This window comes from Mesoplodon bidens (assembly GCF_964165515.1).
Source record: "Mesoplodon bidens genome assembly, chromosome: 7".
Lineage (NCBI taxonomy): Eukaryota > Metazoa > Chordata > Mammalia > Artiodactyla > Ziphiidae > Mesoplodon > Mesoplodon bidens.
In genome coordinates this window covers 65,195,477-65,222,840 of record NC_138164.1, presented here as the reverse complement: position 1 = coordinate 65,222,840, position 27,364 = coordinate 65,195,477, and the positions used below count along the sequence as shown (strand labels likewise).

The 27,364-nt window shown below is 48.1% G+C and overlaps 1 protein-coding gene across 4 annotated transcripts in view; it reads left to right on the top strand.

Moving 5' to 3' along the window:
- Window positions 1-27,364, top strand: part of TENM4 (teneurin transmembrane protein 4) — a gene marked incomplete at its 5' end in the record, with an annotated part of 389,850 nt that overhangs the window by 162,811 nt on the left and 199,675 nt on the right. For 3 of the 4 annotated variants that reach the window (XM_081239120.1, XM_081239118.1, XM_081239117.1), the window contains 2 exons: window positions 2,767-2,865; window positions 4,114-4,349. In XM_081239120.1, the coding sequence (XP_081095246.1) occupies window positions 2,767-2,865; window positions 4,114-4,349 (335 nt within the window). The remainder of the gene's footprint in view (window positions 1-2,766; window positions 2,866-4,113; window positions 4,350-27,364) is intronic. The other variant, XM_081239119.1, reaches the window with a different exon arrangement.

Here is a 27,364-nt window from a genome sequence, read left to right as displayed (position 1 = left end):
TGGGCTGTTGAACAGGGCAGTCCCAGAAGAACTACTGGCCACTGCAGCTTCCCAGCCACTTCCTTCCCCAAAGCTGTGCGTTTTGTGCTTGGGAGGCAAGCTCAACCGGCCCTGGGTCAGAGAGATGGAACCCTGCTTCAGGCAGCTCAGGGATTGGTCCAGGGCCCCCCCTCAGGCTTAGAGGGGAGCCAGTCCCCTCCCCTCTCTAAGAAGAGCTTTAAGAGCAGTCTAGCACTACACTGCAGGTCCTTCTCCAAGCCAGCGGCAACTCTTTGCTTACAGGCAGCTTGGGGCTGTGAGGCCAGAGGGATCTGAGTTTGAGTCCCATCTCTAGCTTTCCACTGCCGTGTGATCTTAGGCTGTCACTTAACCTATCTGGACCTCAGTTTCCATATCTGTAAAATGAGTTAACAACACCCACCAACGTGAGGTCAGATGAATCCAGTGGCCATACCTGAGCTCCCAGCAGCAGTGGCTGGAGACCCTGCAGGACTGTGACCCAAGGAGGGCTCAGCAGCTCAGTGTCCCCATCAGGAAATCCTCATCACTTCTGTGTTTCAGAAGAACCAGAAACCCAGAGTGTTGGGGGCAGAGATAGACAGGAAATTTAGTAGGGAGCCTTGAACTGGGAGTCTGGACACCCGGGTTTTTGTTCCAGCTCTGCCACTGACTTGCTGTGTGGATGGGAGCAGGACACATGTCTGTCTGGGTCTTGGTTTTCTCAGCAGTCAAATGAGACCTAATAATTTGACCCAGAACTCAGTTTTGAAAGTACAGAATGAGGCTTACTATTTCAAGGCAATAATAACATCCCTGCCGACCCCGGGGCCTGTGTACCTCCCACTGTGTCACAAGACCTCCCATCAGGAGGCCATCTGTCTGGGGGCAGAAATGGGGCTACTCTGAGGGACTCCCCTGCAGGAACTCCCAGGCTCTGTGGGATGCCCTGGGGTAGTGAATGCTATCAGAACCGCCTGCCACCCAGGCTGCTGGACCCAGACTGCTTCAGGATCCTCTCAAAGGGAAGGTCCCCACCACCACGGCGGTACTCAGAGGCCTGGCTGCAAAACAGTGTTGCCTGTACCCAGGAGTGCCCACGGAATGGTGCTCTGAGGTATACTTACAACCCCTCGCGTTGGTCTGTGAGGCCGGCCAAGGGCAAAGCCACAGGCTAGGCAGCGACCCAGGATTACAGGCAGGGAGGGCCTGAGCTCTGGCGTCAGACAGACTCAGGCTGCTGTCAAGCTCTGCAGCTTGTTTACTGTACAGTAGGACCTTAGGAGTGTTACTTCTCCGAGCCTTGCTGTGCCAGCCCGCAAAACAGAGCTGATGACAGAGACTTTGTAGGTTGTTGTGAAGAGGAAGATTTACACTGGATAATAGTTGCAGAGTTCTAGACAGTGAAAAGTATATGGTGGATGTAGGGTAGGTAGTCGCTATTATAGTTAGCATTAGTACTTCTGTACTCTTTGTTTAGCCCTTGAAAAGCTTCCAACATTCCTCAGTTGGTCCTATAGCAACCTGTGAGCTTAGTAGTATTAGCCCCATTTTACAGATGTAAAAAGTAGTATAAGATTAGAAGAGGTTAAAGTGTTTACACAAAGTCACATAGCACGGAAGCGGCAGAAAAGGGACTTGAATTTAGGTTTTCCGGTTCTCACAACCTGGTCAAAGTCAGAAGGATGCTCCCTGGCAGGGCTGGGCGTGAAAGGTAGCTTTCTGCAGTCAGTCCTTCCCTTGGGCACACACAGCAGGCTGCATCCACCACCGGCTTCTTCGAAATGATTCAAGGGAGGTGGCAGCAATCGTGAAATGTCAGAAAACAGGATCCCATGCACTCATGTGTGAGTGACGCCACTTAGCAGGCACGGCTGAGACTAAAATAGCTAGTGTGTCTACCTGCATTCTGGGTCCCGAAATGCTGCACTGCCCTCAGTGCATGTGGAGGGACAAAAGAGCCTCCCCCTCTGTCTCTGTGGGGTGCCATCCTCACCAATCAGTCATCACCCGGGTCCCTGCACTGCCAAAGGACCCTGACACTCCAGTATCATCACAGCTTGAGGACTTGTGAGAAATGCAGGTCCCCAGGCCCCCAACACCTACTGACCCCGAATTTCTGGGGCTGGGTCTCAGCGAAGCACAGCTCTCCAGAGGATTCTGGTGCTTACGCAAGTTTGAAAACCACAGCTTTAGAAGCAAATGGCCCAAAATGCTTGTCTGTCTTTTTCCTCTGGACAAGCAAAGTATGCGTCGCTGGCTGCTGTCAAAGCAGATGTCGGCAGGGTGAAGTAGAGGAGAAAGCGCAGGCTTGGGAACCAGATAAACTTGGGCTCAAATTCCTGCTTTGAACCTCGCTAGCCTGTAGCCTTGGCTAGTCCTGGGACCTCTCCACATCTCCATTTCCTCGTCTGTAAAACGGGGATGACACTGCCTTGCTTGCACTGCCTCTTTTGAAGACTTGAGATAAATGGATATAACATGCCTAGCTCAGCACCTGAGCCATAGTCAGTCTTCACCAGTCAGATCTGTGATTTGATGCACACAGCTGGCAGACATACAGGTTTGGATGGAGAGTGCTCCCTCCAGATGCCCCGGGCCAGGCAGACGCCGGGCACTTGTGGCTTGCACACAGACCCATTGCCTGGAAACTGCATCCTGCTGGTCTCACGCACAGCTGCACCCATCAGCCACTTTGTGTGTTTCTCTACTCTCCCCCTTCATTGATGCATGACTCATTGCTTCATTCGTGTCTCCATGTGTGCATAGAAACCTAGGCAAGCAGCCATTCCTAGGGACATTGCAGGACAACCTCATTGAGATGGACATTCTCAGCGCCTCCCGCCATGATGGGTCTTACAGTGATGGGTAGGTGACATCCCCATGCTCCTCCTCTCTGTGTGTGCTCTCCCTGTGGCTCCTGCACTTGCATGCAGACTCTGAGACCTTTCCCTGGGATCTCCTGGGGGAGGTGATGAGGCCATGTTGCATGTCCATCCCCAAGTCCATGTTCAACTTGCAAGAGTTTATCCTTGGCATACACTGTCCCCCAGCATATTAACAGCAGCCCTGTTAATATGACGCTCCTGGCATCTCATTGGCTGCCTCTGCCATTCTGAAAGCCATCTCATGTAGCAACTTTTATGCAGCACAGGCCCTGTATTGTGTGTATGCTGGCCCTGAGTATGTATTCTGTGGCCTGAGTCATCTTGCACCCCAGCAGGGTACAAGATTCCTCTAAGTATTACCTTTGACCCTGAGACTTCAGGGGCATGCAGTGCAACCAGTGCACCCCATTTCCCAGGCTGTGTCCCAGTCCTCTCATGGCCATGGTTAAAGCCAAGCTGTGGAGGATTTCCTGGCACTTAGTTTGGCCACAACCATGTGCTTTGACCTTGCCGTGCGGCCCTCAAGACTGTAGCCAGGCTGCAGTTGCCCATCTGTTCCCTCCCATGGGTTTTACCAGGGGCTTGGAAGGCAGCAGACTGGCTTTTGAGGAGAGTGCTTAGAAGGCATTTGCTGCCATTGGCTGTGTAACAGCCACTAGGGGACTCTTGACCATGGCAGAGCTTAGTGGTGGTTTCTTGGTTCCCACTCCTACCAAAACCCCCTTTAAAACGATTGGTATTTTATTCCTCCACCACGGTACAAAGTCAAAGGACGTATTGGAGGGAGACGGAAATTTTTCGGTTTCAGAATCTCCAGGGGGCAGAACAGGATTTTAGACAGTTTCCAAGTTACTGCAATAATTTTAGAAGACATCTAGTTTATTCCCCAAGAAACAGCATCCCAGCCCCATCCCTTCCCAGGAAAAGGATCTCAACACTCAGCCTTCTGTCCAGTTGGTAGCACCTTCCGCCTTGGCTTGCGTGGGTTCCCCATGGGCAGGGCTGTCCCATCCATGTTTCGTGGAAACATGTCTTCGTGTGCCCTGTTTTGTGGTCTGGTACATGATTCTCTGTTTTTCTGTCCCTCCGTCTCCTCCGTGGTGATTCTCTCTCTCTCTCCCCAGGCTCCTCTGCATGCTTCCTCTACTGCTGCCTGCATCCTCAGGTCAGTGTGGGCTCCTGGTGAGTCGTCAGCCCCTGACGTCCTCTGGCTTCTCTCCATCCACAGGCACTTCCTCTTCAAGCCGGGAGGCACCTCCCCGCTCTTCTGCACCACGTCGCCGGGGTACCCTCTGACGTCCAGCACCGTGTACTCACCTCCGCCCCGACCCCTGCCCCGTAGCACCTTCTCCCGACCGGCCTTCAACCTCAAGAAGCCCTCCAAGTACTGTAACTGGAAGTGCGCGGCCCTGAGCGCCATTGCCATCTCAGCCACGCTGGTCATCCTGCTGGCGTACTTTGTGGGTAAGCACCTCCCTCACCCCAGCTTCCCTTGGGTCCCCTTCGGCCCAGAGGGCAGTGATCGAGACACCTGTGGGCATGAAGGCGCCCTGCCAGCACGGCAGTCAGAGCTTGCGGGGTGAGCGGCGCAGCCCTGGATCACTGGCCTGGCCTGCACCCGCCCCCCTCCCCCCGCCCTGACTATCCAGGTCAGCTCTCAGGGCCCTCTCGTGCTCCTGCACGTGTACCAGGGAGGAAGCTCTGCGTCGGCTCTCTCGTGTGGTGGAGGCCTGGCATCAGGCAAAAGCACTCACCAAGACTGGCTTTTGACCTGGTCATCTGTGACGTGAGTGTCGTAGATGGGAGTCACTAGAAATGAAATGACAAGTTGGGCAGCTGAACAGGAGGCTGGCCTCTCCTGTTGGTGCCACGGCAAGGAGCAGGAAGGAGGCAGGGCGCCCTGGGGTTGGAGGGAAACTGCCAGAGATCAGAGTGCGTGACCTCAAGCCAGACGGCATGTCCGAAGGTGGTGGCCAGGCAGGGCCATCTGGGGGGAGCCAAGGTCGAGTGTCAGAAAGGGTCCCAGGGAGCGGTTAGAGCTGCCTGAGCGAGCGCAGAGACCCGGGGCAGCACTGACTGGCCTTCCTACCGGACCCCAGGGCACGTCCGTGATGTAAGAAACTCCTCCGGACCCACTGCCCCGCTTGCGATGCCTCCCACTGTGTGCTCTTTTGACTTATTTGCAGCACAGTCTGGTTTCCTGCTTCAGACCCCTGTGTTTGGTCTTTGGTCTGCTCCCAGGAAAGCTATGAATCTGAAGAGATCTTGGGATGTTGTGCAGAGTCCGCTGCCTCTATGAAAATCAGCCTCTTAGTAAAGGCATCCAGCGGGGTGGGCTTAACCCTCTGTCCTTTCCAGCCTTCAAATTCTATAATTCTAAGATTTAAGGTAGGTCAGACCAGCTTGAGAAGGCCTCGAACCCACACTAAGGCATTCTGAGATAATTCTGTCAGCAAAGGGAACCTTTTAGTGTAAGCCCAATAAATAGAAATGGAACTAGCTGGCAGAAACCAAAGGAAGACCGAGGGCCGCCCATTGTGAAAAAGAACTTAGCGGCAAGCAAAGTCATTGTGGATGGAAAAGAACTGTCTTGAGAGGTCTGGCTCCCACTTGTTCGGGATGGGGAGAAGGGGTTCAAGCGTGGTTGGGGGTTTGGGTGATGTAAGCTGTAAGGTTACTTCCCTTTCAAGATCTTTGAATTAAGTAAAAACAAGTAATCAGGAAAACGATAGCCCTGCAAACAAGGAGGTCTCCTTAAACATCTCGAGGTATAATAAGCCTCGTCTGGTATCCGGGGTCTCGTTTCCCCCTGTGAAGATTGGCTTACAGAATTTCACGGCATCAGGGTCAGGTTGGCATACGTGTTTATCTATTCTTCTGTCTGATTGGTTAGCTGTTGCCGCCTAGAAAGCTGTGTTGAGAAGGATCCCAAGGCTATATTCAGACTCGATGGAAAAGAGTCTCTGTGATTGATTACTGATGTCTGCTGTGGTCACAGGAATGGAGAATATGGATGACATACCACGTATTTGCCATCCCTGCCCTGGGTCATTGGGTAAAAGGAACAGCCAAACTGGGAAAGGTCAGCACCCACCCAGGCTCTGCAGGAGGTTCATGGCTGATGTAGATTGGGTTACTGGTGAGGGTTGTGGGGTTCCAAGCACTGTCACCTGGCATGGAAGTTTCTTTGTGGCACTCCCAATACTGTATCCCCACCAACCACTAGCACAACCCTTGCTTTTGACTGACATTATTATATTTCATAGATGAGTAGACTTTTGAACAGGCAGTGTCACTGTTCATCAAGGGTCAAGTAGTTCACTACATATAGACATCAACTTGTTTTGTGTTGAAGTCAAGGTTTATATTACGTACTATGTAACCTAGTTCAGAAAGAAGGCATCAATCTTTATATGATTAAATAAGCTCTCTTCTGCTTTCCATCCCATGGGCTTCTTCATCTCCCATTTAGCAAGAATACGCCGTCCATCCTCAGCTATCTAAAGATAGGGGCTACTGTGGACAGTAGTGAGTTCTCTACCTAGGAAGGGTGCAAATAGTGCCTATGACCATGTAAGCAAGAAAAAGATTCATTCATTGACTGGGCATGTTCTCTGGAGGACCTTTACTTTTCCTTCCAACATTGATAGTCTCAGAATCTACGATTTTGTGAAGTTTCTTTTTCATCCAGCAAACAAAACAGGGTAGGTACCTTGAGGCAGGCACTGTGCCGAGCGCTAGGGCCAACAATATATTCCCTACTCTTGAGGTGTTCGTAGCTTAGAAGCAGTGATTGATATGATATGATAACACAGCGGTGTTAGAAGTGGCTGAGGCAGCTCAGGGGCTATGGGAATACCCAGCCCCAGCCAGGAGGACTAGAGGAGGCTTCCTGTGAAAGGTGATGTTTTAGCTGAGTCTTCAAGTCACAGCCAGAAGTAGACGTGAAGGAAAGGAGTTTCAAACCAAGGGACATTTCAGAGTCTCGAAAGAGGATGGTGTGATGACAAAAGGGGTTTCTGTGTCTGAAGCATCTGAGGGGTGTCAGGGACACGACTGGAGCTAATGCAGGAGAGTTTGGTCAGATTATGAAGATCACCATGGAGGCCAAGCTAAGGACCTTACTGGATGGGCAACAGGGAGCCACTGAAGGACTTTAAGCAGTGGCAGGACATAGTCAGATGTTTAGCTCAGAAAGGTAAGGATGGAGGAAGAAAGAACAGGCCCTATTGCATAAACAAGTCAGGAGGTGCTGAGGGCTTCAACTAAGAGGGTGACAGTGTAGGTGGTGGGTAGGGTAGATGTGAGGTCGATTTGGGAGAATTTGTCTCTCAAGTTAGGAGTCGTCAGTCCACTGAGAATGTGTCCTTGCCAAGAATAAATGCGTCCTTCTGACAAAGCCCGATGTATATGGAGAACTTAAAACAGGAGTTTAGATTCTGTATCCAAGGACCAGGTCAGAGAGGCTAGCCTGGGGTCTTCCCTTTGTTACCTGGAAACTCAGCAAGGTGCTGGGGCAGAGCTCACACCGGCCTGAGAGCCTGGATTCCACTCCCAGCTCAGCCACTGAGCAGCTTGGGCAACTCACTTCTCTCTCTGAGTTCAGATTTCTCATCTAGAAAACCGGCATGACCCATGACCTCAGAAGGATGCTTATGAGTCTGGAGTAAGAGTAAGCTAATGCAGTGAATGCAGTGCAGGTGCGAGGTGAGTTCCTCCCTGTCCTCAAGGGCTGGGTTGGCAGCCTTGTGCTTGCTCTCCTCCAGTTGCTGGGGCCGGGGATGAGCTCTTGTTGCTTGGCCATCATCACAGGCTGTGAAGACTAACTAGTAAGGAACTCTCAATGACTAAAAATCAAAGTAATTGTCTCTGTTGAGCACAACTATCCTTAACAAAGACTCTGCTAGCAGACCCACTCATCAACAGGCAAAAAGCACAGATATTTAATTAGATTTTTGATGAAAATTGTGTTTAATTTCAAGGATAATCAATTATTAATTACTGTAATGAGCAAGTCTGACTGGGTTTACTAATTAAGTCATTTAAAAATTATGAATAACCTTTTCATTTGTGATTATTTTCTACATCTTATCAAGTTCCAGATAGGAATTGCATCACCTCACCAGCAGAGGGGGAGTGGAAAACAGAGGGCGGGGAAGACTTGTTCTTTCTCTGGTGTCTGCTCAGGGCTGCCATGTCTGGACAGAGCTCTGACGGATCCACTTGACATCCAGTTTCTTAGTTGGAAAGTTTATTGGGAAACAAGCAACCAGTGGCCTTTCATTTGTAGAGACGTGTGCAGTTATTTTCATAGGAAGATAGAGAAGTTGGAGTCAGCACTTGCCACCCACAAAGGCTGCGGGACCCAGGGCCTTGCCTTTGGGCCGTCTCCTCGTCCCCTGGGGTGTTACGGGTTGCTCTGGCCTGGGCTGGGAATCCAGGGAGGACCCTCACCGAGCCTGGGAGATCTCTTCCGAGAGACGATGTGTATTTTTGCCTCTGAAGGACACCCATTCAGAGAGGCTGCTGTTGGGGTGAGTGCCTTGCTTTAGTCACCCACTCTCCCTATGAAGGTTTTCGGGTCCTTTTAGTCTCCATTTGAATACCCTGCCTCTGCTTTTCTAAAGAAAAGAAAGCTGTTTGAAGAACAAAATGGGGAGAGAATGATGTGAGGGGAAAGTTAGTTGTAAGTTAAACCATGAAACTTGTGTAGCCATGGCCATAATGCTTTATTTGATAGCATTTAATTGTTTTAAAAACATTTTCACCTAAAAAAGCAGTGTGGTTTAGAGTAGTAGAAATAACAGGGGTCACTTTTTATCATTAATAATCAGAGCAGTTTGCTTTGATTGTGCCCTGTCGACATGGCCCTGACTGTTTTAAGCACTCTGCTTGTGTTTTCTTTTTCTTTTTTTTTTTTTTTTTTTGCGGTACGCGGGCCTCTCACTGTTGTGGCCTCTCCTGTTGCGGAGCACAGGCTCCGGACGCGCAGGCTCAGCAGCCATGGCTCACGGGCCCAGCCGCTCCGCGGCATGTGGGATCTTCCCAGACCGGGACATGAACCCGTGTCCCCTGCATCAGCAGGCGGACTCTCAACCACTGCGCCACCAGGGAAGCCCTGTGTTTCCTTATTGAAATCTCCCAGCCACTCTATGGGTGGTTATCCCCAGTTTACAGATGAGGACATGGAGACCCAGTGAGCTTAAGTAACTCACCCACTGTAGTACAGTAAATGGCAGGACTGTGCACTCAGCCTCTTGAGCTGATGCTTTTAATTTTTTTTTTCTCTTTTGAGCTCACAGTCTTAAGCCTTATACTGTAACCTTCCCTCCTTGTATCTGGTATTCTACATTTTTACTGTGTACCTAGCATCGATCCAAGCCATTACTATACACGTATCATCTCTCTGAACACTTGTAACAGTTCTGTATTTCCTGGAAGAGGAAACTAGAGCTCAGAGAAGTTAACAACTTGCCAGGGTCACACAACGAGTGAATGACATAGGATTTCAAAGGCCATACTCTCAGCCACTACACTGTAGGTCACATAATGGAGGATCAAAAGACCCCATTCAGGCCCTGGCTCCGTCCCCTGCTGGCTGTGTAAACTTGAGCAAGTTGCTTAACTTCTCTGAACTTCAGTTTCCACTTTCCTTATGGCTCTTATAATGGATGTGGCTGGAATGATTAGGCCCATTTTATAGGCGAGGAAACTGAGGGTAGCATCATGGTTGAGAGCATGGGTTCTGAAATAAGGCTGCCTGCTTTCAAATCTCAGCTCTGCTGCTGCTTACATGCTTTGTGACCTTAGGCAAGTTTATTTAACCGCTCTCAGCCTCCGTTTACCCATCTGTAAAATGAGGATAATAATAGTGGCCATTTCACAGGGTTTTGTGACGTTCCAGTAAGATAATTTGCATAATGCGCCTATCCCATTGCCTGGCACGGAGTTGGCTCTCAGTAAAAGTTTGATACTATTGTGGTCATTAACAGTATTATTAGGACTTTTCGCATCCCATGGAAAAAAGTAGGTCCTGAGTGAGAACTTGGGCCAGTGTTGTTTCATGGCAGTGCCTGCGGGCTTCCCAGCCTGCATTAGTCACAAGGGCAGCTGACAGAGCAATCAGGGGACCCTGTCAGAAAGCATTTGTAGGGATGTCTCACTGTTCCAGGGAGGCAGCTGCAAGGAGAATCATTACCCAAAAAACAACTCACGTCATTTCTTTAACCAGGACAAAAGTTGATTTTTGCTTCACTGCCAGTTGCCTCTATCCAGAGAAAACTGACAGCTTCCCTCGTGTTCCGATTCCCTATGTAAAAAGCAGACACTGAGTGCTGCAGAAGAGTGCAGAGTTGTATCTTGAGGACTCTTCAAGCACCTGTCTAGCCAGATAGGCCTTTGGAATAGGAGACCAAAAAGGCTTGTTAACAGTACAAAAACCAGGAAGAGCTTTACATTTAAACAGAGACCCAAGAGTGCCTGGGAGCTATTTCTTTCATTGTCAGGTCCAGATCCCCCCTGGAGGGCGGGGCCTCATCCTCTATGATTTCTCTAAGGCAGCCCAGTGTTCTGATCAGGATTCAGTGGAAATCTCAGCTCTGCCACTGTCCACCTGTGTGACCCTTTTGAGCTTTGGTTTCCTCATCTGCAAAGCGGGAAGAAGAAGAATACTTCCTTCTTGAGGCTGTTGTACAGGTTAAAAGAGATGATGTTGAAAAAACACAAGGCACATGACAAAGGAGGAGTCCCTTGCTGGTGGCCTTGGGAGAGGGTTGTTATGGACCTCAGTATCTCAGCCCAGGATGGGGTGGGAGTAAGTGATCCTCTTAGGTCCTTCCCCGTCTGTAGAGTGATGCCCATAGGAAATTGAACCAGGACACTGAGGGTGGAGTCCCAAGTGTGGGCTGCAGCAGCCTCTTGGTAACTGCAGGGGAACTTTCCAACATGCTCCATAGCCATAAGGGACTCTTTTTTTAAACTAGGTAACATTTTTCACCTCCACCGGCAGCTGATTGTGGATTGGAAAAAAAAATCTGAACTCTTGCTCGAAGCGGTATGAATTTAATTTATAAGTGAGAATGTTGTGAAGCTTAATTGCCTCTTTTCAAAAGGCAGCTTTCAGAGAGCATTGCTGGTTGGAATATTATTGCAGTTCGTGGTCTGGAAGAGCCTGGGTCAACCAGCTCTTGAAGTCATCTGGGCAGTGTTGACAGAGGTGGACTTGGGCACTCAGTGTGACTTGCACAGACTTTTGCAGGCTCCCTCAAGATCCCTGACATTGACCATGCACACGTGCACACGTGACTTCGGCAGAGCAGCAATCCAGGCAGAAGGGATCTTGGGCTTCCCTCCTCTTCGGGAGTGTGATCTCCTATCTCCTAATGTCTTATTCTGTGCTGCATACTCAGCCCCTAATACTCAGCCTGCCCCAGGGTAGCTGCGCTCAGTAAGATGTGGTTGAATAAAAGACCTTGCTAGAAGGTAAAATCTGCCCAGGGTTTTCTAAGCAGAATAGTGTGGGCACAAGCATGGTGGCAGAAATGCACATTTTATGTCCTGGGGTTCAGGTACCGGGGAAATGGACATGAAATGAGTAGAGAAAGGATTAGAAATAGAGGCCAGGGTGATTGTACCCGCTGCTGCCCCGCAGTTATCCCCATCTGGTTCGAACAGCTCATGCAGTATCAGGATCTCAGATGCCATTTGCTTCCTAAACGCAGGCCCGTTGCACTCTGGGCCTGGGTGTTATTAGTGAGCAATAAGGCTCATTTTCTCCCCTTTTTCTTCGACTTCACATCAGGCCTTTTGGACAGAAGCCATAGATTTAGCTTTATAGCCCAAAGAATGGGAAACGGAGATGATTGAACTTGATCTTTTAGGAGGAGAAAAAAGTGATAGAGATACAGGATCCTGTATTAAAGGCTTTCTCTCCAAGATTGATTCCTTCATGCTGCTCTGTGGGAATTGCTAATAGCAAGATATATATAGATTGTTCTCCTTAGGACAGACCCCAGACAAATATCCTTCAGCACCCCAAAAGGAGGACTTGAGGAGGCTAGCGTGGCGCCCTGCAGTGGTCTGAAACGCCACCACGCGGAGGAGGGGGCGGACTTGCTCTGTGAGATTGCCGAGGGCAGGACAAGGCCCTCTGGCTGAAAATGATGGGAAGGCCAATGCCGGCTCTGGGAGAAGACTTCCCTCACGAGACAGCCGCCTGTCTGGAGTGGGCTGCTTGAGAGGGGTGTCTGCAGTGAGAGGGGCGACTCTTAAGTGCCCCAGCTCCACAGACCAGGGGATCTTGTCCTCATCGTGCTTCTGCCATTCCTATCTATGCCACCCATACGAGGACTTGGTCTTCTTCGGATGAGTTTCTGAACCTGTAAAACAGGAGTAAACAGAAGACTAGCTGAAATGATGAAGTCATTCAACATGCTTCAGCTCAGCATGAGAGAAAATTGTCCGTCTTGCAGACCTCACGCTCTCCCCACCCTCCGATCTTCTCCCATTGGTAACCGAACCCAACCAAGAGCCAGAGCCCAAGCGGACCCATTGGTCCAGACCATGTGGATCAGCCTCCCTGGGCACAGAGCAGGGTAGAGAAGGATAGGGTGGATCTGGGGGGCAAATGGATAACATCAGTATCCCCACTCTTCTTAGTTCTTGTCCTAGCAGAGTTCAGGGCCCAAGACAAAGATTGAGACCCATACCACACTCAGGCGTGTCTCCCTTACCTGTACACCTACTCAGCCATCAGGCCCCGACTGCTTGTATTTAAAAGCAGATTTATTGAGATATAATTTGCATACAGAAGATTAACACTTTTTAGTTGTACCATTCTATGAATTCTGACAAACAGAGTTGTGTGACCATCACTGCCGTCAAAACACAGAACACGGGCTTCCCTGGTGGCGCAGTGGTTGAGAGTCCGCCTGCCGATGCAGGGGACACGGGTTCGTGCCCCGGTCCGGGAGGATCCCACATGCCGCGGAGCGGCTGGGCCCGTGAGCCATGGCCGCTGAGCCTGCGTGTCCGGAGCCTGTGCTCTGCAACGGGAGAGGCCACAACGGTGAGAGGCCTGCGTACCGCAAAACAAACAAACGAACAAAAAGCAAAAAAACAAAACACAGAACACTTCTATCACCCCAGAAGTTCGGTTTTTTTTTTGCAGTACGTGGGCCTCTCACTGTTGTGGCCTCTCCCGTTGCGGAGCACGGGCTCCGGACGCACAGGCTCAGCGGCCATGGCTCACGGGCCCAGCCGCTCCGCGGCATGTGGGATCTTCCCGGACCAGGGCACGAACCCGTGTCCCCTGCATCGGCAGGCGGACTCTCAACCACTGCGCCACCAGGGAAGCCCAGTTCCGTTTTTTTAAATCAGTCCTGTCTCCTCATCCTCAGCCTCGGGCCACCACTCATCCATTCCACATCTCGGTAGTTTTTGGTACTATTTTTGGGATGTGTAGTAAAGAAGTGATTTATTTACTGGATTCAAAATCAGGTGTAACTTACAATAACCTTCAAACTTGAAGACATCAAAGTGTTTTTGAGAAAATTTAAAGACGTGACTTAGAGTTTAAGATATGAGGGCAAGCAACTGAAACATTCTAGGGTTCTCTGTGTGTTATACTTGACCTCCTTGGAGGATCACAGCCAAAAACTTCCATGTAGTCAGCATGTGTATGTTCTTCTGCCTTTTTCAGGGGCCATCTTTTTGTACACGTTTTTAAGTATTGACACAAAATTCTCATTCTTGTCAGGTTTAATACCTCTATCATATTTGTGCCATTATTATATCATTGTATTCCTTTGTTTCCAACTGTTTGCTATTATAAATAGCACTTCTGTAACCAGAATGAAAGAAAACCTCTTCTGTTTTCTTCTTTCACTTACTTTGGGGAGGGTGTGTCCCCCTGAGCAGGATTTTTTTTTGGAGGGGGGGTCACAAGATATGGACAGTTTAAAGCTTTTGTGACTCACTGCTTGCTAGGGGCTCCTTAGAAGGAAGCGACTGAATCCCCGGGTTCCCAGCTAGGTGTCCAGTTTCCCCACAGTGCTGCTAGCGTGCAGCTTTGTGTCTGATCTTGGTGGGTCAGCTGGTTTAATGAGTGGGGGCTGGGGGAGGTTACAGGTGGCCCCGAGACCCAGAGAGGTAAAGGGATCTTCATTCCTGGAGGGAACCACACACCTTCTCCCAGTCAGTTCCCTTTCGAGAGCCTAGCTCACGCATCCCTTCCTCAGCGAAGCTCCTCTGACCCCCTCGCCGTAAGCCAGGAACCCAGTCATATGCTCTTATAGTGCTCAGGGGTCTCACGGTCATTGCAGCTGCAGACTGTGTCTTGGATTCGCTCAGCTCTGTCTCCACTGTCAGGCTGTAAGCTCCATGGCGGTGGAAGCAATTTCTGTCTTGCCCAGTGCTATAGCCACAGCTTCTCATACCAGGGTGTGGCAGGATGTAGCCTGTGTTCAGCCAAAGTTTATTGAAGGAGAGAAAGGAGGGATGTCAGGACCAGTAGCTAACTGATATTGCAAGGCATGGAGCAGGGGGAAAGAAAATGGTAAGCAGAGAAGCTTAGGTTCTTACAGGGAACAGAGGCGAAAAGTCTAGAGGCAGGGAGATCATGTGAGAGTGAAAATGGTTACTGGAAACTAAGGGGAGAGAATACCAGAGGTGGCTTCCAAAATGTATTCGGTGTGGGGCACAGACCTTGTCTGTTGCTTACACCTGTGAGACTTGAAGCGAGAACCTTGCCCTCTCTGAGCCTCAGTTTCCTCCTCTGTGAAAGCAGATAATAGGCTGTTCCGGGGATGCAATGACAATCGGGCACCTAGTTCTTTCTAATAAGAGCCACTAGTGAATGACGTCTGTCTTCCCCTCCCCCTAGCAAACAAGTTGTGTTGAATTTGAGGGCCAAGCCGTCCCGAGTTTGGAAATGCCTCAAAAAAGAAAGGACCCGAGTTTATTTAGTATATTCATTTTTTATAACAATGGCAGCTCCAGAGACAACACACTGTCCCAGGACTTGGGGGGCCTTGTCCTGTGGATAGTTTCAAGGCCCCCAAAGAGGCAACATAGCCGTGGTTGGTCAGGGAGTAGCCCCAGCCATGTGGCCGGGGTGCTCCTTCCCCAACTGCACCCCGGGAGTGTGGAAAAGGAATCGATTTTACAGATTTTTAGCATCCTTGGAAAGAACATGTCCCCAAGTCCTTGTTTTTATTCTGAACTAATTACTGTGAAATAACATAATTTAATTGCACTTAGATGCAGAGAGAAAGTGAGAGTGGTCTCCCTGATGGCTGTTTTTTCACTGTCGTAAATACCTAGCTTGCGGAGGGGAGGTCCGTACAGCCAGGGCTGTGCTTCGTGCTGCAGGCTAGGGACAGGGGTGAGGAAGCCCAGCCAAGCGGCTCTTCATTTCAGGGGGGAAGAAAAGGGAGGGGCGGGAAAGGGGAGAGGAAGTGAGATGGCAGTAAAGAAACACAGTATTTTTTTCCTTCCGTCAGTAAAACAACAAAACCACACAACTAAAAGGCTTCATCCTCCTAAAGACAGAGTACAGTCTAATAGCAAACGCACAGACTTCGCCCTCCAGCCGTGCTCACACAGGTTTTTCTATCTCTCTGCATCTTGGTTTCCTCATGGATAATTTTGTCCATTAATATCCAAGAGGTGTTTAAGTGACAGAACGAAGGGTCCAGTTCGGTGAGTGGTCCATGGTGGGTGCTGAGGAAATACAGATCTCACCCTTCCGGGCAGCTGGATCACCCAGAGATTGGAAACCAAGATTCAGCAGCCAAGGGCCATCTGCAGATGTAGAGATTTCAGGTAATCTGGGATGAAATAGAGGGAGCTTCCCCAAGCTCAGGTTTGAGACACTGGGGAGCATTCACTGAGCCTGCTTGCTGGGTTGTGTCCCGGGCTACAGGGACAGACAAAGCCAGATAAGCCAGCATCACTGCTTTGAATCTTCCATGGTTTCATAGACAGCCAGGTGTGTAAGGAGCCCAAGGCAATAGTAGACAGATGATAAAAGCATGTTACTGGAGTTTGAACTTTACCCCTGTGGGAGCCCGAAGGAGAGAGCAATTCATTCTAACCAGGAAGATCAGGTAAATTTCCCCAAGGCATTGAGCCTTGTAAATCAAGTAAGATATTAAAAGAGAAGCTAAGAATGGTTTTCTGGAAGATGGAACAGTCTGAACAAAGGCAAAGGACAATCGATAGGAATGTTGGCTATTTTTTTGGCACGTGTGTCAGAAGACTGTGCATTAAACTATCCATTTGTGCATCGGACCTACTGCGGGCCTCAGTCTCTCTTTTACTGAAGGCTCTTGAATGTAGAACTATAGAAACCACAGGCACTGCAGGAGGACGCTGGCTGCCTTCCCCCTTAGAACAGAGGCTCCACTGGGCAGATACATAATAAACCCCTTTCCTTCATGTGAGGCCTGTCAAACCCATCAGTCCTCTCCAGCAGTCTCTGCACTGTGTAAGATTATTCACTGCAAGCCCCAGATGTGGAAACTGGGCCTGCTGCAGTTCAATTACTTGTTTACCTGGAACGACTGGTAAGTAATAGAGCTGGGCCTAGAAACCAGATTTTCTGATTCCAAGTCCTATGTTCCTTATGTAGACCATGCCAGCTCTCAGAGCCCTCCCCTGATGTCTTTCTCTGCTGCTGTGCTCCATACCCAAGGCTCAGAGCAAACAAGGGGGTGCTTTGCCATCCTGTCTGGGGCTTTCTCCTGCCCCTGCTCCCAGCTTCCCTCCCACAACCTACCCTGATCTAACAGAGGTGGCAGCTCACATGTGTTGAGAGCTAACCATGTTCCAGGCATGTTCTGAGTGTTATATATATTTCTCATTTAATCTTCTTAACAATCCTACCTATCCAACAAATATTTGTCAAGTACCAGCCATGTGCTACGTACCATTCTATTTTTATTTCCATTTCATAGATGAGAAACTGAGACCTGAGGAAATTAAGTCAGTTGTTCAAGGCCACGTCACTAGTGAGTGTGAGAGCCAGGATTTGCCCCCAGAGCCTGCCCTCTTCCCACTGTGCTCTACGATTCCCATAGCTGGAGTGGGGCTGGAGCGGGGCTGGAGCGGGGCTGGAGCGGGGCTGGAGCGGGGCTGGGATGGTTCACCTGATCTGAACTGCTGAGAGGATGCAGAGCTCCTTAGTAAAGAGAGAAACTACCTTATTTTCCTAAGGAAGAAAAACTAGCATCCATCTGCCCTGGGCCATGCACTGTGCCAGGATTGCTATGTACCTGTGGCATTGAGTGGAGCTGTGGTTTGCACCCAGAGTGCTTCAGGATTGGAGAGCAAAGGAGGCCCAGATGTCATCGGGGACCTCGATACACATCGCTTATTGAGCACTAGCCCTTCGTGTTATCTGATTCACCTATTCTCTAGGCTTCACGTGCTGTGGCACTAGATTGTCACCAGTGTAACATTTCATTTTGGAGGGAGCCTTTCCTGCTGATGTGTGTGGCAAACAGCTAGATTTATTGCGCCTTTGAGCCTGGAGTTAGGATTTTGTTCACAGCCTCCAGTGGGGGAAGAGAAAAAATGCCAGTATCATTAATTGAGCTGTGGCCTGCATTTCATCACATTGTCCTAAATTTTATCGCTCAGGCCATCTGTAGAATTCTACAGCAAGACAGACTCATCGGACTCTTATGTGTGTCTTAGTGTATGAGTCTCTGTGTGTGAGTACACACATGACACCACCCAGTATGGATGCAAAAAAAAAGATATTTGAGAGGAGATGGACTTGGGGGTAACAAAGATTTTATGAGAATTTTAGGAGAAGTAGCATTTTTCTTTACCTGAAAACTGGAAACTCTTCTTTTGCTTGTTTATGCCTCCTCACTTTTCTGTAGAGCATTAAGTCCATTAAATTGTACTGTGATTACCCCTAATGGTATCGGTCTGGGGCTGTGTAGGAAGTTTCACATGTAAATCTTTGCATTAGTCTGTGTATTAAACTTTGGGTGTTCTTTCTTTCATTGGTTAACTTTTAAGCAACATAATAATGATGTCTTATATTTTCAATATACTTCAAAAGGACTTTCGTTACATTTAATCCTTATAAGAACCTGGGAGATGGTTTTGTATTCTTTCCCTTTCTACAGATGAAAAAACTGAGGGTCAGAGTGGTTAGGTGACTTATTTGCAGATGCATAGCTGGTACGGGCCAGAGCTGGGAGTCCAGCTATCTCTGCAGATCTGCTCTGCTGGCTACGTAGGGGGACAACAGAGCCAGCAAGGGATGGATGGGAAGCACCTGGATATGGACTGTCAGGGCGGTGTGCATGGGACAGGTGCTGAAGTAATGGTCAGGAACCGGGGCTGGGAAGGGGAGAGCAGACGGCACTTCTGGCTTGGGGCAATGGTGGAAATCCTCACAGAAGAGTTAAAGTTTGAAGTAGGCCTTGAAGGATGGGAGAATGATTTTAAAAATAGGAAAGGCGGGCTTCCCTGGTGGCGCAGTGGTTGAGAGTCTGCCTGCCGATGCAGGGAACACGGGTTCGTGCCCCAGTCCGGGAAGATCCCACATGCCGCGGAACGGCTGGACCCGTGAGCCATGGCTGCTGAGCCTGCGCGTCTGGAGGCTGTGCTCCGCAACGGGAGAGGCCACAACAGTGAGAGGCCCGTGTACCGCAAAAAAAAAAAAAAAAAAAAAGGAAAGGCAGTGGCCGTTCCACGTAGAGATGTTACATCAACAAAGCCTGGAGGCTGTGTGTTCAAGGGACAGGAGAAACCCACACAGACAGAGATTCCTGGGCAGGGAGAAGCAACGAGGAACATCACGTACTGTGCTCAACAAGTGTTTCAAATGCTCAAGTTTCTATCCTCAGGAAAATATCACCAACAAACTTTGAGCAGTGAGGCAGGGCCATATAATTACGAGATTTCCTTTTTTATTCTCCATTTCTGTCATTTCCACAGTTTTACATCTAATCAGAAAGGCAGCGTGTATAGGGGTTAGGGACAGATTCTGCACAATCTGGATTTGGCTCAGATCTGAAGTGACCCTCTGCCTCTTATTAAATGTGTGATCTTGGGCAAGTTGTTGAACCTCTTGGAGCCTTAGTTTCCTCATCTTGCAAATGAGGATAATAATAGTACCTACCTCCTAGGGCTTTGCAAGGATTAAGTGATAGTGTGTTTATCAAGCACTAAGCCCAGTGCTTGGTACTATTAATAACAGTGGCTTTTATCACCACCACATTCATAATCATCCTCATCCTCATCATCACCATCACCACCACCACCACATTCATCATCATCCTCATCATCACCATCCTCACCATCATCATCACCATCACCATCACCACCACATTCATCATCATCCTCATCACCATCATCACCATCATCACCACCATCATCACCATCACCACCATCACCATCATCATCACCGTCATCATCACCATCACCACCACATTCATCATCATCCTCATCATCACCATCACCATCACCATCACCACCACATTCATCATCATCCTCATCACCATCATCATCATCATCATCATCATCATCATCATCATCATCATGGTGCCTGGAACTCTGTGCTGCTTTAAACTTCCTAATCTAAGGACTGAGCCAAACCAGGGGCCCCTGCATATCAGAGAACTCGTGCGTATTGCGTGCCTGGCTCTGTGCACAGACAGGGCAGAGAGGCAAGAAAACGTAGTATGATCCCAAAGAGCCAGAAAACGCTCCAGTGGGCAGGAGGCTGGGAAGCTGTGGAGAGTAAAGGAGGGACATCACACACTCTGTTCTGTGAGAGTTTAAAATGCTCTTTAGGAATGCTTCTCATTATAAAGAAATATCATCCCTAGTTACAAATCTGGGTGGCAGACTCTGCGTTAAGCTGTCCACCCTCATTCTTCCCGCTGAAGTGACTGTTCCAGAGGGAAAAGGCCTATCCTAATAATATACACACAAATTAAAACTCCATTTAGAGGTACAGCGGGGACCACCTCCTAATTGACTTTATCATTGCAAAAAAAAAAAACCCAGTTACGTGGTTGATATGCCAAAGGAAGTCAGGCAGTGGGAGGGTGCCTCACAGAGCCTTGCAACAGGACGTTTTCTAGTAGCTATGGAAATGGAACCTAGCAACAGGCACTTTCTCCTTCTGGAGCTCCCAAGCGTGAACCAAACCCGTGTTTCCTTTGGCCCCATTTGATGGTTGATACAGGAAGGAGGGGACAAGGCCTCACACATGAGAGGCTGGTCCTTGGCTAAGTTGAGACACCTTTTTATAGAAATGCTTTAGATAGCCTTGTGAATAGTCTTGGCACTTGGATGCAAGCACCACAAAGAAAGGAAACCCAGCAGAGCTCTAGGCCAGTGTTCCGCCCCCTCTCGGGAAATCACAGGCACTTTCCCAGCTTTCCCCGGCTGACATGTTTCTTCCAGGGCAGGGCTGGCTGTGCACCCCAGCAGAGCAGTTGAACAGGCTGGCAACCCTGGGGTGATTTTGCTCCCTGGATCCTTAACGAGGCTTTGAATATGAAGGGCAGATGGTGGGTCGTCCACTGCGTGGAGCCACTTCCTTGACTGCTCTGTCAGCAGTGATTTGAGCAGAAGCTGCATGTTCTGGTCAGGACTGCATGGAAGCCTGACCTGGGCTCTGACAGTGGTCTGCGAAGAGCTCAAGGTGTGGAGTGACCCGGACCTGGGTTTGGATCTTGGTGCTGCCATGATGAATGGTGCAGTGATAGACTGTTCTGGGGCCTTGGTTTTGTAAAGATCCAAAATCAGATTAATAATATCTACTTTGTCACTATGTTTTGAGGTCCTAATCCATAAAATGGAGATACCATCTTCCTTAAAAAGCTGTGAGATTGGGGCTTCCCTGGTGGCACAGTGGTTGAGAGTCCGCCTGCCAATGCAGGGGACACAGGTTTGTGCCCTGATCCAGGAAGATCCCACATGCCGCGGAGCGGCTGGGCCCGTGAGCCATGGCCGCTGAGCCTGCGTGTCCAGAGCCTGTGCTCCGCAACGGAAGAGGCCACAGCAGTGAGAGGCCCGCGTACCGCAAAAAAAAAAAAAAGCTGTGAGATTAAATGACATAATGAATGTTCATCCTCCAGCACTGTGTCATGCACATGGTACAATTTTTAATAAGTGGGAGCTGTTACTGTTTTGGTTATAAACCTAATTATGTCTGTCTCCTTCCTTTGCTCTTTTTCTTCTTCTCTCCTGTGGGCCAGGTGCTGGGGGATGGAGGTGAGAGAAATGATCCCTGCCCTAAGGGAGGGCCTGCTGGTGGCCTGATATCACCTGCCCCGTGGGCTCAGTCCCTTAACTTTAGGCTCAAGAAGATGACTCCTTTAGCCTGGGAGTGCAGTGCCTGATGGAAGAACAAGCCATGAAGGGGCCTTTCCTGCTCTTACAGGATTTTCTGCTGTGACTTAGTGACAGGGCCATTTAGCAGAAAGAACTCGGAACTAAATCCGGAGACTTGGGCTCAGCGCAGTTCCAGGCTCTGCCCCAAGTGCTCCCGACAAGCCTGAGTCTCATCTACCCAGTGAGTGGGGGGCAGGTTCAGTCATAGCGACATCCCCCCGCCAACCAGAGCAAAAACTCAGACTTCTCAACTCCCTCAAGAAATCTCCGTACTTCACTTTCTCAGTGAAAACCTTAATATACACTGCAAATGATGATGATGATACCAATGTAGAAGGCTACCCTCTGATAGTAAATTTGAGTGAATACCAAGCAGCATAATAAGCTCATAAAATATATTCTTTCCTTTCACCTTCACAGCAGTTCTTTGGAGCTAGGTATTATTGTCACCATTTTATAGATGAGGAAGCTGGGAGTCAAAAGATTTAAATAACAGGAACAAAGTCATGTAACTATACACATGAAAACCAGAACAGGAACGCAGGGCTGTCTGGCTGCAACGGCTGTACTCATAACCAACTATACTTCGTGCCTCCCATTTTCCTGTGTCTGGCACCAGCGCTATATTGGGAGTAGGGCAGGGAGAGGTCACATTACTGGGCTGAGGTCAGTCCAAGGTGGCCAACCCCTAAACTAGTCACGCACAGAAGAAGGCTTAGTAGAGCCCGTCGGGTGAAAGGGGCCCAGAAAAGATAGTTTTCTTACTCCATTACTGCAGTAATAGCCGTTCACTCCATTCTGCACAAATTAGATTCCAGCCCTGGTCCCCCTACAACTTGCCGTGTCACCAGTGTTCAGTGCCCTCCACTTAAATTGATCTTTCTCTTCCGCATTGACGGTGGGCGTGCCTGTTTCTCCCCTTCTCTCATGCCCATCCCCCCACCCCCCTTGTTTTCCAGAACTGTTGAGCAGCTGCCAGTGAATCCTTGCTGAAAGGCCTCCTGTCCCCACAGCATTGCATGGTGCAGAAAAATGATTAACTGTGCCAGAGTCCATTCTCCAGAAAACAATTAATTTGGGGGTGAGAGACAGTAACCCTGATTGTTGCAGTCAGGTTTATCCAGAGATAGGAAGAAAGACAATATATGTAATTGTTTTAAAATTAGCCTCACGTAGTCAGCAGTGGGATCCTGTCAGGCTGCTTTATAGCAATTCTGCTTTTAAAAACTGTTTTATCCGCTGGACAGATATCTCTAGTTCCTGTGCCCAAAGTCTGTCAGCTGATGGGAGCAGGGTAGGGAGAGAGCCCTCAGCTCAAAGAAATTTGCAGTTGGCGTGGGAGGGAAATTAGGGGCAATATGTGGAGAGAAGGAAAGGTGATGGAACAGAGCTGGCTTAAATCAATCTTTCAGGGGGTCTGGGAATTAGGAAAATCAGCAGAGCAAAATGACAAGGATGATGACAGCTACCATTTATTTTGCTCCTACTATGTGCCAGGCACAGTTCTAAGCACATGACATGAATTATTTCATTTAATCCTCTGAGGTAAATACTACTATCTATTTTACAGATGAAGAAACTGAGACTCAGAGAGGCTAAGTCATTTACCCAGAGTCAGGAACCTAGTAAATGATGTGCCTCTTAACGCTCCAGATAGACCCAAACTTGAGGACTGACTCTGTCAAAGTCACTTACTTGCATTTACATGGTTTTGCTTTTGGGGCTCAGCCCTGTCTACCGTGGTCAGGATGTAAACAGGTGGGGACCCCATGCTTTACCCCTAAGATGAAGGTCCTTTAACAGACTATCTCAAAAGAGAAAACCTGGCTATACTGTCAGCAGAGGCCTTGCCTTAAAATTATCTTAATTTTAATTTAATTTCAGGCATTGTAACTCATCAACAGTCTAGAGGTGAGCCTGGACTTTGGGACCAGGCAGACCTGGGTTCCAAAGTGACTTCATCACTTCCCACCTGGGAAGTGTCTTGGCAAGTATTTTTGGGCAGGTCCTGCAGCCTCTCTGAGCCTCCACTTTCTTTGTCTGTAAAATGGGAATACTAATGATTTTCTCAAGGTTTATGTAAGGTCTGAATGAAATAATGTATGTAATTCCCCTTGCCTAAGTGTCTGACATGTGGCATGTGCTCAAAATCAGGATCTCCCCACTCGGCCCCGTTTTCCTTCTTTATCTCTTGCTCCTAAGACTAAGTTGTAGAACTTCCTTTTTAATGTAAACAGCATGGAAGTGAGTTTGGAAACTAGTGAAGAAAATTAGTCAGTCATCCTACCACTATAATTCAAAGCTTGATGTCATTTTTACATATCTCTTTCTAGATTTTTTTTTCATATGTATACCTGGTATTCCATCTAGTATTTGTATCATAGTTTAGCTAAGTTCTCCTATTTTAAGACATCTAGGTTGCTTCTGATTTTTTTACTAGTACACTGCAGTGTACATCTCTGTGTATATGGCTTCTAGGTTTGAAACTTTTGGATGTTGTGGCTTTGTTGCAAAACCAGGAGAAGAACTTGGGGAATGAAGCTCTGTCGTTTTGCTGTTGTTATTGTTTTGCCTTTTTGTTTTTTGCTTTCTACATGAGAGGACCATAAGTCAGAGAACTCTAATGAGTTATATTTTACAGAAATGATGCTAGTTAAGAACAAACAAACAAACAACTGAGCATTAATAATGTAAAACAGAAAAGTAGGTAGCCATGCAGCTGGGTTGGTTCCTGCTGCCTTTTGAAACCAAGAATGCTGCTTGAATCAACAGTTTCTTGAAGTTATAACCATCTCTAGTCACTACCTAGAGCTGCTAATTTACAGATGCAACTGGGTTTGTGCATTCGATTTTTGGAAGGGAAGCATGCATGTGACAGTGGAAATTCTCCTATACTTACTTCGGTGACTTCTGCATAATGACTTTGTTAATTGCCTCCTGCTGGCTGGGTGCTGGGGGGAGCCTTCAACATCTGAACATCCACTGAGCATTTTTCTTAAAAATGTCAAGATGGAGCTTGCACTTTCCCAGCCCTCTCTCATGTCTCGCCGGGCAGGAAAAGGCGACTGGAAAATGTCAGCCCTGGGATCAGATTAACCAGATCTGAGGGAGTAAGAAACTCCCCCCACCCTAGCTCTTGGCTTTTAGAAATCATTAACCTTTCAACGTGGGTGATCCTGTGAACTCGATGCCTTTCCACAGCCTTCTTCTCAACTCTTTAGCATCTTTTCACCTTTTCACTGAATTACAAACTAGTTTAAAGGGGACACCAGTATCAAGTTTCTTATTTAGGTCACTTTCAATGTACTTGGGAGAGTTTTGCACAAACAGTTATAAATACACACTGTGGGGTGTAATTTAGATAATCCTGTGATGTACATTGGTGCTTACTATTAATTCCTCTGGAAGGAGGGATTACAATCATTATAATTTATATTGTTTCAGTGGTCTGGTCTTAAAGCAGGCTGGAGAGGGCCATTTATATTATTTAGCTTTTCTGGATCCATGACTGTTGTTTGCAAGTCATCTGGAGAGCATGCACCTACTGCTCTCTACAGCTTTAAATGAGGGTTGCTGTGGGGTAAGAACTATTTATTATCACCATTGGGACCCCCAAACATTAACTTCAGCCTTTATTTGCTGGTGACTTTATATTGCCCATATTTTACCTCCTATTTAAAGTAAAATATGTAAAAGAGGAAGCTTGGCTGGGAAACACAGGCTCCTGAGTTTGAAACTTGCCTCCAACTTATACCAGCTCTGTGGTGTTAGGTAACTTACTCTGAGTAAATCAGAATATGTCCCCATGGCTCAATTTCCATTCAGTTCCATTGTACTCATTCTCCAATAATGTTTTTTCAACGTATCTTTACATGTGGATTAAATTGAATAATATAAATTAAGAATTTGGCATGTAGTAAGCACTCAGATTATACCAGGTTTTGAGTTACTGTTGTTATTTTGAATATTATCAAGGACAAAGACGAATGGTTGCTTGAGCTTGTGTATTCTTTGGACAGCCTCTGACCGAGTATGCCTTGTGTCCTTTGGGAAGAGGAGAACAGAGCAGACTATTTCCCTTCCTTCTCTTTCTGTCGCTCATAACCCAGAACTATAAAACTGACCACCCACCAAACAATACAGTAAAAGAATTGAGGGGCCCCTAGCCTGACTTATAGTTAAGACTGGATCACAGATTAAAGGTCCCTTTTATTCTGGCTTTAAGACAACATTACTGGTGGAACTTCACATCTCTGACTCTGTATCATCCTGTCCTCCATCTAAATCCTACTGTTGCAGGAAGGGGGACCCCTTCCAGGGCCCGAGAGCAGGCCCTTGTCTAACACTCGGAAATGAATTGTCCAAGGAGACACATGTGCTGACAAACCAGGAGACCTTATTGAGAAGGGGTGCCCAGGTGGAGAGCAGGAGGGTAAGGGAGGGAACCCAGGAGGACTGCTCTGCCATGTGGCTTGCAGTCTTGGGTTTTATGGTGATGGGATTAGCTTCTGGGTTGTCTCTAGCCAATCACTCTGACTCACGGTCCTTCCTGGTGGCGTGTGCATCACTCAGCCAAGATGGATTACAGTGAGAAGGATTCTGGGAGGTTAGTAGGACCTATGAACTGGCATCCCCTCTCTCCTTTGGACATTTCCCCAATTCTTCCGGTTGGTGGTGGCTTGTTAGTTCCACGTTCCTTACGAGGACCTCCTGTTGCAAGATACCTCATGCAAATGGTAACTGTGGTGCCTGACCAGGGTGGGTGGTTTCAGCCAGTGGTTCTCCTACCTTCCAGTCGGCCATTTGTCAGCCCAGTGTTGGTGGCCCTGTACTCACTTCCCTACCCACCAGACTGAATCTCCTGAGAGTCCAAGTTAGAGCTGGATCCAGAACTTGGCTTTCCCAGGTGGTTTCTAAGAGCACATCTACCACAGGCCACAGAGAGAGACCCACCGGCATCACAGCTGTGTGGGCCTCTGTTTGTGATCCCCGAGGAGCAAGGCCAGGAGGAAGGGGTGCCAGCATGCACCTCTGGGCTTCTGGCCAACAGCCTCCCCCATCCAGCTGTGGACTGCCCTGCCCTAATTAACGTCCCTGGACACCAGGTCCTGTGATCATTTTCACCTGGAACACTTTCCACTGGCTTTTCTTCCCCCTCCACATATTTTTTACCGTAAGAACTTGCTTTTGCATCTTGTTTAAAATAAGAGAAAGCTTTGACAAAAATGTTTCTCTTCACAAAGCTGTGAGAGCTCTATTCATTCTGGGATTAGTTAATTCTCATGACCTTTTAACAAGACAGCTCTTTTGCACACTTAGATGAGATAATTGATTCTAACGGGGAAATAAGTGCTGCTTATTTAACTGCATATATCTGAGTTGTCCGCAATTCAAACAATTTCTCCATTACCTTTGGAGTTGCCAATAAATAGATTAAAACAGTAAGAAGGTAAGCAGAAATGTGAGCTAATTCAACCTTGGAAGTAGCAGCGTATTCACTTCTAACAGGCAAATTAATGTTATTATTATTGACAGCTACACAGAGACAGTCAAGAGCAGTGTAAAGCACCTCGTTTAGTGTCTGGTACCTAAAAAGTGCTGTATAAATGTTAGCTACTATTTTATCAGTATTATCAATGGTATGAATATAATGGTTATAGAATATAGTAATCACACAGATGTACAGTTTACAAAGTGCTTTGCCATATATTATCACATATGATACAATAATTCTTTGAAATATTTTTATCCCCATTTCTCAGATGAGAATAGCTAGGAAGTGGCAGTTAGGATTCAAAACCAGTTTTCTTGCCCTTGGTCCAGCACACTTCCCACTGCATCACAGTAACCGAAGAGAAAGCAAAGGGTCTGATTGCATTTCTGTTACCAGCGTACGCTCTCCTGATTAAGCCAAACTTGTGTGTATTTCTCGGTGGCTTGTGTTTGGACCAGGAGTCATAAGGACTCCATGCTGTGCTCCGGTCCCCTGTACATGCTTTTTTTTGCATCTTGAAGGCAGTCATACAGCCCCTCAAGACCACCGGTGACCCTTCCACAAACTGTGGCCAAATAACACAACCTTCCGTCTACCTCACGGAATCCTATACTGCTGC